At 31.8% G+C, this 12055-nt stretch overlaps 3 protein-coding genes across 3 annotated transcripts in view; all 3 read left to right on the top strand.

Moving 5' to 3' along the window:
• The first annotated feature begins 4707 nt into the window (after nt 1–4707).
• Nucleotides 4708–12055, top strand: part of LOC105114259 (probable disease resistance protein At4g27220) — a 45544-nt gene continuing 38196 nt past the window's right edge. Inside the window, exon 1 of the mRNA XM_011010751.1 lies at nt 4708–4742. The gene's annotated coding sequence lies outside the window, so the exon portion shown is untranslated. The remainder of the gene's footprint in view (nt 4743–12055) is intronic.
• On the top strand, nt 4907–7196 carry LOC105114254 (disease resistance protein At4g27190-like). The gene is made up of 2 exons (XM_011010748.1): nt 4907–4998; nt 5091–7196. The coding sequence occupies exon 2, from the start codon at nt 5598–5600 to the stop codon at nt 7173–7175; it is 1578 nt and encodes a 525-aa protein (XP_011009050.1). The 5' UTR covers nt 4907–4998; nt 5091–5597; the 3' UTR covers nt 7176–7196.
• Nucleotides 7265–12055, top strand: part of LOC105114269 (uncharacterized) — a 17191-nt gene continuing 12400 nt past the window's right edge. The window contains exons 1-4 of the mRNA XM_011010769.1: nt 7265–7590; nt 8046–8825; nt 9354–9428; nt 9859–10020. Coding sequence (XP_011009071.1) covers nt 7408–7590; nt 8046–8825; nt 9354–9428; nt 9859–10020 — 1200 coding nt within the window. The 5' untranslated portion in view covers nt 7265–7407. The remainder of the gene's footprint in view (nt 7591–8045; nt 8826–9353; nt 9429–9858; nt 10021–12055) is intronic.

Raw genomic sequence — 12055 nt, 5'->3', positions numbered from 1 at the left:
AGAGCTCAATTGTGAAAAAAAATAATTGAGTATCAAATTATTGAAAATTTTCAAAAACTTCACTATTAATATCCACAATGAATATAAGTGAATAGTGATGAAGAGAAAACTCCTTTCTCTTTTAATTTATACTATATTTTGGTACTGTGGCAGTACTTTTTAAAAATATTCTTTATTTAAAAACAAATTAAAATATTATAGATGAATATGCATTTTAGAATTTAATAACTAGTTTATTAAATTAATGTGAATTTGATTAATATTTTAATAAACTATTATTTTTTAATTAATGAGAATTAAGGGTTAAAAATCTTGACATAAAAAGCTATATCTAGCCTCATTTGAAATATTGGAGTTGGTCAGAAAATCCTTTAAGTTATTCTAAATATTCATGAATTTTTATTGAGAGTAATTTTTACCATAATACACAAATTATGAAAAACTTTTTTTTCTAAAAATTTATCTAATACAAGAGTCCGTAATAAATTATTAAACACCAAATTTATTCATACAAGAAAATCTCAATCCTAAATTATAGATATATCATAAAACTATTAAAATCTCTAAACCACATCTAATTACAAAATAATTTATATAGATAAGATGTGTTGGGAGTGTTAATACTTTTTTTTAGTCATAATAATCATTTATTCTTGAATCTTTAATAGAATTAATATATCTAAATTTCTCAGTGGTTTTAAACTAAATAACTAGATGATAAACAACTAGATGATGACTTTAAATAACCTCCATGTCGTGTGTCTATGTACAACAATAATACTTAAAAGATAACATGAAAACCGTCATCACAAACTAAAAAATATATACAAACATTTTAATGAATTGTTTTAAATCACTATAATTTTTCTACTATATTGATTATATTAATAAGGTATCAACTGTTTTTTGGTCGCAAATGGTCAAATTTATTGCGGCGAGATGTTAATTAATTAAAATTAAATTTAATCATATTAAGTGTACGCTAACATGTTAAAGGCGATATCATTTATCTTAAATAAATAATAAATATGTTAATTTTGTGTTGGATTAAGTTTGGATCCAACCGATATAAAATAAAATAAGAGGTCCAAGTGTATACGAAGTAGATCAACAGGTACGAAACTAAAGCCTTTCCCAATTACCAAATGCCCGCAGCAAACCACAGCTGCAAGTGCGAAGCATATTTGTTAAACCTGTATGGCTAGATTGAACAAACAAAACTCAGGGTTCAGAGCTAGAATTGAATTGAATTTTTAATATATTATTGATTTGATGAAATTTGATTTGGTTAAGTTTTTAGTAATTTGATTTGATAAAAATTAACCAAATTAATATCAACAAAAAAATTAAAATATTGTCATTTTAATAAAAATAATTAATTTAAATTGATCTACTTAATCACAGGTTGACCTCGGCCCTGGTTACCTATAAGTTATAATCTTTTTCTAAATGAGCCCTTTTATAAGGTCTAACAACTATAACAGGAAGGAAATATTTTATTCACCAATGTCCTTTTTCTTATTTTAAATAAAAAATGAATTCATTAAAAAATAATAATCGAATGCTAGCTAAGCATTGATTTTGTACATGAAGCCATTAGACTAGACCATGCACCTAAGAAATTGCAGGAATCTCAAATTTTATTGGTATCACAAACAAAAATATAGTAAATGAAAATAAATAAATAGTAATAAGTAGTAAATAGAAATGGATTAATAAATAGAGGGCTCCATAGTTTCTATGGTTATTTCCTTAACGGCAAGGTCCTCTCTAGACACCGGAGCTTACTTGATCGAATCAATGCTATTGTTAGCTTTCCTTGAATTTCCTAGTAGTTTACAGTAACAGTACTATTTAATTAGGCGGACTAGCTGACCTTTTGAGTCCATTCTTGTAAGAGTAGATGCGTTCATTTTTTGCTTTTTAATTTAAAAAAGATTGGTCATGCTTAACATTTATTATTTGCTACCAATTGGGAATTCTTTAGCATTTTCAATTTAAAATTGAGAATTGTGATAGCTGAATTTGCATATATATCATTGTTTTAAAAATTGGTTTGCCTCACCTCACGTGTCAATCTAGGACATGATAGATTCAGGGTTAAAATCAAACTGGATTTTTAAAAAAATAAATTAAAATTAAGTGACTTGATGATCAGGTTGACTTTGAAAAAACTGATAAAAAATATGGTTGTAACTTGTTTTTTTTAATTAAAAATATGGTTGTAACTTGTTATTTTTTAATTAAAAAAAATATTATTTTGATTTATTAAAAAATTAAAGTTAACTCAGGTGATTTAATTAAAACTTGTTACTCAAATTTCTTGAGCCCGACTGATCACCGAACAGAATTTAAAATCCTTGAAGGTTAAAAATCATAAATGTGATACACAATAGAAAAATAGTCTAGATTTATTCTTTTATTTTAATTGTGTTTTTTTTTTTATCTGAATGCTGTGTTTTTCATTATGATATTTTAAAAAATATAAAATTTACCATGCTACTTTAAAAAAGAAAATAAAAAAGAAATGCAAGTGTTTTCAATTTTTGTGGGTCCGCTAAGCGTCCTTTTTCTTTTCCTATTCTGGACTTCCTAGTGGGTGCAAACTACTTTGTAAAGTGAGAAGCTTGGCTAAGGCAACTAACCAGCTCTTCTTCGTGGGTGTATACTTTAAGGAAAATTCACTATTAATATCCACAATCACAGTAAAATAAGTCTTGTTAAATAGTAATAAACAGAAAACTCCTTTATCTTTTAATTTATACTATAATTTAGTCTTGTGACACGTATTTTTTAAATAATTTTTTATTTAAAAACATATATTATATATACACACACAACACAATAACAAAAAATATTTAATAATATATTAATTTAATATTTTTATAAATTAAATATAATTATGAAAACCACTCTGACACAGTAAAAAACAAATAGCCTCTTTTCATTTTTATACAAGACTGCCCCCTACGTGACCTTATTTTCTTCCTTCTTTGTCCCCTTCCTTTCTTGGTCCTTTTATCATGCCGTGATTTTAAGGTTTTTATTTTAAGTGCTTGAATAAATAGCAGAATCTAAGTTACTGTTTGTTTGATTGATGTAAAAAAAAAATTTAATAGTGCTTTTGGAAAGAAAAATATTTTTTGGTATTTAATAGTATTATATAAAATAAGTTGTAAAATACTTTTTAATATTTAGTTATTTTATATAAAATGAACTGAAAAACAACTTAATAATATTATTTTTTAAAGTTTATTAAAATAACGAGAAATAAATTTTATAAATTAAAAAGTTGAATGAGAAAGAAATTAAAAAAAATCTAATTTTATAAATTATCTCAAATAAAATAAATAACAATCAAAATAATAGAGATTAAATTGAAAGATAAAAAATTAAAAGATGATGAAATTAAAATAACAATAACAATAATTATAATTTTATAAATTATTTGAAATAGAATAAGTAATAATCAAAAGAAAGATGATTAAATTTGATGGATAAAAAATTTCAATTAAAAAAATAAAAAGAGAAAAACAAATAACAATTATAGGAATAAGAATCAAATTTAATATAAAATCAAATTCTAAGGAATGAAATTGAAAAAAAAAATATTTAAAACAAAATATATTGCAATTAAAAGTTTGAGGATTAAATTTTTTATAATCAACAAATAATATGATATTTTTAAATTTTTTACAATTTTTAAAAAGTATTTTTCGGCTAAAATAAAAGAAAAACACCTTTTTGAAAATGAAACTAATTCTTTTTATTAAAAAAATATTTTTTATTAACTAATTTTATTAATAGTAAATAAATATAAGAAAATTTAAAATTTATTTTTTTAAAAAATTATTTTTCGTAGAGTAAACGAGTCATAGCTATGACTACCCCTGTTGATCAGATCGAACTAGTGGCGATAATCCATTGGTTACTTGGATCAGCTGGTCACCATGTCACAAAAAGATTTAAAATTCTCCCTTCATTTACTCACGTTGTAATATTGGTACTTTCTCCTAAATTTGTTTCTTAAGAAAAAAACTGAAATTTTTAATTATAATCTATGTAATGTAATTGTAATCCCTAGCATGATGCATATTCTAGGGCAAGCATATCAACTCAAGAGCAAAGCAACTCGATGAAATAGCAAAAGAAAAAGATTTGAAGGACTGAAATAAAATAAAACCACAAAAGAAGGATGAAGAAAGTAACCGCACTCTGGATGCCTTTTTTTAGCTTTTATTTATTTATTTAATATTGTAAAAGGTCAATCATAATACATCATTGAGCGTGACACAGAGACGAACATCATAGATTATTTTTAATTGCTTGACTTTCATCCTTTATTGTGTTCATTCCAGTAATTCTATTTCTTTGCAAGTGTTTTCATTTATTGATCTGTTTTTTTTTTAAAAAAAAAACAACAATAAAACTAAAATTGACTTTGACCGATCATAGCTTAGATTAATTAATTATATTTGTTGTTGGAAGCGAGCTAAGTGATTAATTAAACCTTTCACTCGTTTTTTTTTTTTATTAACGTGGGTGTCCGGGCCAGCTTGCGCGCACCACGACTAATCCCACGGGCCCTGAAGTTAACGACCATGTAAGCCTCCAGTGGCCATCATATAAGCAACCAAGGATTCGAACCTGAGACCACAGAGGGAACAAACTCCTTGATTCCAAGCTCTTACCACTTGGCCACCACCTAGATGGTTCCTTTCACTCGTTTCTTTCTTTGCTAGGTGATTACTTTTATTCATTATTTTAATTATTATAATTTCGTCACTGTCTCTATATGATCTTAATTATATCATCAAAATGCATTTTTAATGGGAATTGCTGCTTTAACTCACAAGTCAGTTAGAATCCTTATACCTTGCCTTGTTGCTTTTGAAGCTGGGTTCCGGTACAGAGTAAAGGCCTTCTCCTTTTCTTCCTCCTGCTATTTCATTGAGCTCTCAGTACCAGTGCTTTCCGCTCATATTTTCCCAAGTTAAGGTAATGGAATTCCTATTCCCATTCTCTCTGCGCCTGTTTTACTTGTAGTGACTCACCCTCACGTCCTGTATCCTCATTTCTCTGATTTTCAGAGAGGAAAATGGCTATCGAAAGTGTGGGTGGATCCATTATATCTAAGATAGCAGAACTCATGGTGGAACCAGTAGGAAGGCAGTTCCGTTACATGTTCTGTTTCAACAATTTTGTTGAAGAATTCAAGGAACAAAAGGAGAACCTTGCTTTAGCACTAGATGGTCTGCAAAAAGAAGTCGAAGCTGCTGAAAGGAATGCTGAAGAAATTAAGAAAGGTGTCAAAAAGTGGATGGAAGATGCAAACAACGAAATTGAAGGTGCGAAGCCCTTGGAAAATGAAATAGGAAGAAATGGCAAATGCTTTACTTGGTGCCCAAACTGCATGCGACAATTCAAGTTAAGCAAGGCACTGGCCAAGAAGTCGGAGACTTTCAGAAAACTTCTAGAAAATAGCACAAAGTTTACAAAAGTGTCCGACAGAGCTCATCCTCAGCCCATAGAATTTCTCCTATCAAAGGAATTCACGCGCTCAGAATCGTCAGAAGAAGCTTTGCAAAAGATTATGGATGCTCTCAAAGATTATGGATGCTCTCAAAGATGACAAAGTCAATATGATCGGACTGCGCGGCATGGGAGGGGTGGGTAAAACCACCCTGGTGAAAGAAGTAGGCAGGATAGCCAAAGAGTTGCAGCTTTTTCCTGAAGTTTTGATGGCTACGGTGTCGCAGAATCCAAAGGTCACAGGCATCCAGGATCGACTGGCAGATATGTTAGGTCTGGATATTAGAGAAAAGAGTAAAGAAGGGAGAGCAGATCGATTATGGCAGAGACTGAAGCAAGTGGAGAAGATGCTTATTATCCTGGATGATGTTTGGAAAAATATTGACTTGAAAGAGATAGGGATCCCATTTGGTGATGATCACAGGGGTTGTAAAATACTTCTAACAACACGTGTTCAAGGCATATGTTCTTCTATGGGGTGCCAGCAAAAAGTGCTTTTAAGAGTCTTACCTGAAGATGAAGCATGGGATTTATTCAGAATCAATGCAGGTTTACGTGATGGGGACTCTACCTTGACCACAGTGGCAGGGGAGGTTGCGAGAGAATGCCATGGCTTGCCTATAGCACTTGTGACAGTGGGAAGTGCTCTAAGAGATAAATCTCTAGTTCAGTGGGATTCAGCGTGTAGACAGCTCAAAAACTCTCAATTTCCGCGCATGGAACAAAATGATGATCAAAGAAATGCTTATACATGTCTTAAGTTGAGCTATGATTATTTGAAGCTCCGGGAAACGAAGTCATGTTTCGTGCTATGCTGTTTATTTCCAGAAGATTATGACATTCCAATCGAGGACTTGACGAGATATGCAGTTGGCTATGGGTTACATCAAGATGCGGAGCCCATCGAAGATGCAAGGAAACGAGTTTCTGTGGCAATCGAAAACCTCAAAGATTGTTGCATGCTGTTGGGCTCTGAAACTGAAGAACATGTGAGAATGCATGACTTGGTTCGTGACTTTGCTATTCAGATAGCATCATCAGAAGAATATGGATTCATGGTAAAGGCTGGCATTGGGTTGAAGAAGTGGCCAATGAGCAATACAAGCTTTGAAGGTTGTAAAACAATTTCGTTAATGGGCAATAAACTAGAAGAACTTCCTGAAAGATTGGGATGTCCACAGCTGAAAGTTCTATTATTAGAAGTGGATGATGGTATGAATGTTCCAGAGAGGTTCTTTGAAGGGATGAAAGAAATTGAAGTTTTGTCTCTGGAGGGAGGTTGTTTGTCATTGCAATCACTCGAACTCTCAACGAAACTTCAATCGTTGGAGTTGATGGAGTGCGAATGCAAGGACCTCATTTGGTTGAGAAAGCTGCAGAGACTTAAGATTCTTGGTCTTATGGGGTGCTCATCCATTGAAGAATTACCTGATGAAATAGGAGAGCTCAAGGAGTTAAGGTTGTTGGATGTTAGAGGTTGTGAAAGGCTAAGAAGGATCCCTGTGAATTTGATTGGAAGGTTGAAGAAGTTAGAAGAGCTGTTGATCGGGGGTCGCAGCTTTGATGGATGGGATGTTGTTGGATGTGACAGCACAGGAGGAATGAATGCAAGCCTAACAGAACTAAATTCGTTGTCTCAGTGAGCCGTATTATCATTGAGGATACCGAAGGTTTAATTCATTTCTAGAGATTTTGTTTTTCCAGATAGCTTGCGCAAATATGGTATAATATTAGCGAATGCTAAAGAATATTATACAATGTTTAGGGATCGATACCCAACCACCTTAATTTTATTTGGTACATCCTTAAATGCGAAGATATTTGAGCAATTGTTTTTACGTAAATTAGAATCTGTAGAAGTGAGGGACTGTGCGGATGTTTCCACTCTGTTTCCAGCAAGATGGCATCGTCAAGTTCCCTCAGCTAAGAAAATTGTCTCTTCGGCTCCGATCAAATTACAGCTTTTTAGGTCCAAGGAATTTTGATGCTCAATTGCCTTTGCGAAAATTAACCATTGAAGGCCACGAAGAAGTGGGTAATTGGTTGGCACAGCTACAAGTACGTAATTTATATTTCTCCACTAAATTAATTTGTCAATTTCGATAATTTATTCTTTCTTCCTCCCAATTTCTAAAAGTAAAGTAAGAAATCCAAGTTTGATTTTGTTTTTTAATTATGTAACAAACTTAGTTGTTTGCGTTATTAATACAAAAAATGAATCATAGAAATCATATTATCTGTTAGATTTAATAAATAAGAGCATAACTTGCGTGTTCAAATATTTAATTCAATTAAAATCTTGAAAAATTTATTAACTTTATAACTAAAATAAAAATATTAGTTACAATTTTTATTTTTATATTTTACATGAAACTAATAATTAGGAGTTTCTAAGAAGTATTTAATCCTGTTTTTTTCTGTTTCTTTCTCCTATTTATACATCATATAAATTGCTTTTATGAGAGTGAAAAAGTATAATATTGTTCTCTGATAAGATGGCCGTCCATGGACAGCAAAACGGCTTCTTACAAAGATTAGAATCTGTACGGTTGTCGAATTGTGGGGATGTTCGCGCTCCGTTTCCAGCAAAATTGCTGCGAGCTTTGAACAATCTAAGGAAGGTGAAAATTAACGACTGCAAATCATTGGAAGAGGTATTTGAATTGGGTGAGGCCGATGAAGGATGCAGGGAGGAGATGCCGCTGCAGTCATCTTTAACAAAGATAGAGCTGCGCCGGTTACCTGAGCTGAAATGCATATGGAAGGGGCCCACCAGACATGTCAGCCTCCAAAATCTTGCTCGTCTGGATTTGGATTCTCTCGACAAACTGACATTTATCTTCACACCGTCCCTCGCTCGAAGTCTGCCAAAGCTGGAAACCCTTGACATAAGCGATTGCGGTGAGTTGAAGCATATTATCAGAGAAGAGGATGGTGAAAGGGAAATAATTACAGAGTCTCCTTGCTTCCCACAATTAGAAAATATCACCATAGAAAAGTGTGGTAAACTGGAATATGTCTTCCCTGTATCTGTGTCTCCAAGCCTTCTTAACCTGGAAGAGATGCGGATTCTTAAAGCTCATAATTTAAAGCATATATTTTACAGTGTAGAAGGAGATGCACTCACCACAGATGGCATCATCAAGTTCCCTCGACTAAGTGAATTGGATCTTTCTTCCAGATCAAATTACAGCTTTTTTGGTCCCAAGAATCTTGCTGCACAATTGCCTTCTTTGCAAATTCTAAAAGTCAATGGCCACAAAGAAGTGGGAAGTTTGAGTGCACAGCTCCAAGTACGTCCTTTATATTTCTCCAATAATTTTTGTTCCTTTTTAATTTAAATTGTCAACTTCAATACATGTTGATTTCTTCCTTTAAATTTCTGAAACTGGAGTAATTGATAAATCATTTAGCCATCCACTAAATTTAAAAGGAGTTGTCTAACTGTATCATTCCCTGTCTCTTGATGAAATTAATTATTGTAATGAAAAGATATCAAGATTTTTCGATGTTTACGCTTTCCAAGTTTGAGTGAAATTGAGGCTCTTCTGATTTCATATTCCCATGCCCTATTGCCATGTCTACTTGTATCCCTTTGTTGATAAGTTTTTGGCTGAAGTTTTATATGGACAATTCCAAAGTGCACAAAATTTGTGAGGAATTATATCTAACAAATTTCTTTTGATGCAGGGGTTGACAAAGTTGAAAATATTATGCTTGGACTCTCTGCCTGACACGAGGTGTATATGGAATCATATGGACACTTCCGAAGTGCACAACATTTGTTAGGAATTATATCTAACAAATATCTTTTGATGCAGGGGTTGACAAATTTGGAAACATTATGCTTGCAGTCTCTGCCTGACACGAGGTGTATATGGAAGGGTACTTTGGAGGTAATCTATGCCTGACACGAGGTGTATATACTACGAGGGTTGATAAAAATTAGTCAAGTTTGTCCACTAAAACAACTTTGCACAGAATAAAATTAGACCAAAGTACATCAAGTAACTTCACAAAAAATATTATTAATATATAAGAGCATAAATTTTGTGTTGAAAATTTTGAAGTCAATTAAAATACCTTTAAACATTTATTAACTAAAATAAAAATCTTACTTAGTATTTTTATTTTTTACATGAAACTAATTATTTGGAGTTGTATTTAATTGTTACTCAACTTATCTCTAATTAAGAAAAAAACTAAAACAATAATATGTAATCTCTAAAAAGCATTTAATCCTGTTGTTGGCTATTTCTTTCTCCTATTTATACATCATATAAATTGTTTTTATGAGAGTGAAAAAATATAATATTGTTCGTTCAGCAGATGGCCGCCCATGGGCAGCAAAACGGCTCCTTGCAAAGATTAAAATTTGTACTCGTGGAGGATTGTGGGGATATTCGCGCTCCGTTTCCAGCAAAATTGCTGCCAGATCTGAACAATCTAAGGATGGTGGAAATTAAGGACTGCAAATCATTGGAAGAGGTATTTGAATTAGGTGACCTGCCTGGTGAAGGAAGCAGTGAGGAGAAGGAGATGCCGCTGCTGTCATCTTTAACAACGTTAGAGCTGCGCCGGTTACCTGAGCTGAAATGCATATGGAAGGGGCCCACCAGACATGTCAGCCTCCAAAATCTTGCTCGTCTGGATTTGTATTCTCTCGTGGGTCAGAAGAGGAAGAGGAAGAGGAATATGGTGATGATGATGATTGCTAGTCTAATAATTAATTGCTAGTCTAATAATTCTTTCTTGCCCAAACCAGGTGATATAGCTGCAATTATTTATCCTCTCCTATACCCTCAAATTTTAATGGTTGAATTAAATCATGGATGGTCTTTGTTCTTCATGTTTGCATCAGGCAAGGGTGGTTAGCTGTTACATGATTTCAAGGTTGGTGCTGCGAATATGTTCTAGATTGGTGGGAAGTAATTAATTCCAACTGTTTCATTGGCAATGGGATACAAATTGGCTTCACATTGTAACAGTCTTATTTACCATAGAAGATTTCGACTTATCTATGTGTTTGCTGAAGAAGTCTTATATCTGCGGATGTTTGCTTGATGCTGAACTCTTTGTTTGATGTTGTTTCTAATGCATAATGCATTATTAAAAATGTTATTTTATGGGCATCTGAATATGTTTGGGCATTCAAATCTCCAGCTGACTGAGACTATATTGTTGCTTGCCCATTATCGTACAAGCCTCTAGAAGTAAGGGCGGATGTTTGCTTGATGCTGAACTCTTTGTTTGATGTTGTTTCTAATGCATAATGCATTATTAAAAATGTTATTTTATGGGCATCTGAATATGTTTGGGCATTCAAATCTCAAGATGACTGAGACTTGATGCTGAACTCTTTGTTCAAAAGTGTGATACTGATATCATGTTTTCCTAGCAGAGCAATCTTATGTTGAATGGTTTTTTCGAGCAGATACCTTGCTGGCTTTCGCTAATTTTCTCTTTTCTTTGTAATTTTTTGATGAATTTCTCTTTTTTTTTCTCAACCTCAGGAATTAAAATACAACTAAAATAAAGTTTTGTATCAAAAAGTTTCATTACCAAAAAGAAGATTTATCAAAATTACAAGGCATGGAGGAGTTGACACAATTTGTCTTTTTAAGGCATCCTTTTTTAATTTTTTTTCATGTTTCAATTTTTATTTTTTCTCAAATAATATTATCGATTTATTTTTCATAATTGAGCACCAAACCAATGGTGCGGCTTTTTATTTAGTTCTAGATGCTCATATAAAATTAACTTTAAATTCTAATTAACACAATATTGAAAGATTAATTTAAAAAAAAAAAATAGATGATCAAAAGTAAAAAAAAAAAAAGGCAAAGTTGACACCATATTATTTAAAAAAAATTGATTTTTTATTTGTTTCAATTTTGATCTTTTCATTTTCAATTTCTTACAAACAATAATTTATTTATTTTTTATGAGATTGAGCATTGTTCTCATATTATGATGTTTTATTGAGAGTAAGATAACTATAAAAAAGAAAATCAAAAATATATTAACCATCTCAAATCTTAATCAATTTATCATCAAAGATCACTGAACCTAAAAAGAAAAGGTAAACACTATGTGAATTCACAATATTTCCTCTCCTGGACTCTATTGTTTCAGCCAATTTCTTTTAGGTTTCTATTTATATATTTATTTTTATAATGAATAGGTAAGTTACAATTAAAAAATATCATTATAGAAAAGTGTGATAAACTGGAATATGTCTTCCCAGTCCCTCAACTAAGAAAATTGTCTCTTTGGCTCAGATCAAATTACAGCTTTTTAGGTCCAAGGAATTTTGATGCTCAATTGCCTTTGCAACGATTAACCATTGAAGGCCACGAAGAAGTGGGTAATTGGTTGGCACAGCTACAAGTACGTAATTTAAATTGTCAATTTTTATTTTTTATGATTTTTTATCTAAACATCTATAAATATAAGAAACTTAACTGCGCGCCTCATTATTGTTAACCTCTTCAAATTCCCTTAAATGCAAGTATGGATTTTC

The sequence above is a fragment of the Populus euphratica genome, unplaced genomic scaffold (assembly GCF_000495115.2).
Source record: "Populus euphratica unplaced genomic scaffold, PopEup_1.0 scaffold507.1, whole genome shotgun sequence".
Taxonomy (NCBI): domain Eukaryota; kingdom Viridiplantae; phylum Streptophyta; class Magnoliopsida; order Malpighiales; family Salicaceae; genus Populus; species Populus euphratica.
Note: the sequence above shows the minus strand (reverse complement) of the source record. Positions and strands in the feature narration are given on the sequence as shown.

Bases quoted from the DNA above. Each gene is read 5' to 3' on its own strand.
- LOC105114254 (XM_011010748.1), top strand. From the start codon at position 5,598: ATGCTCTCAAAGATTATGGATGCTCTCAAAGATGACAAAGTCAATATG.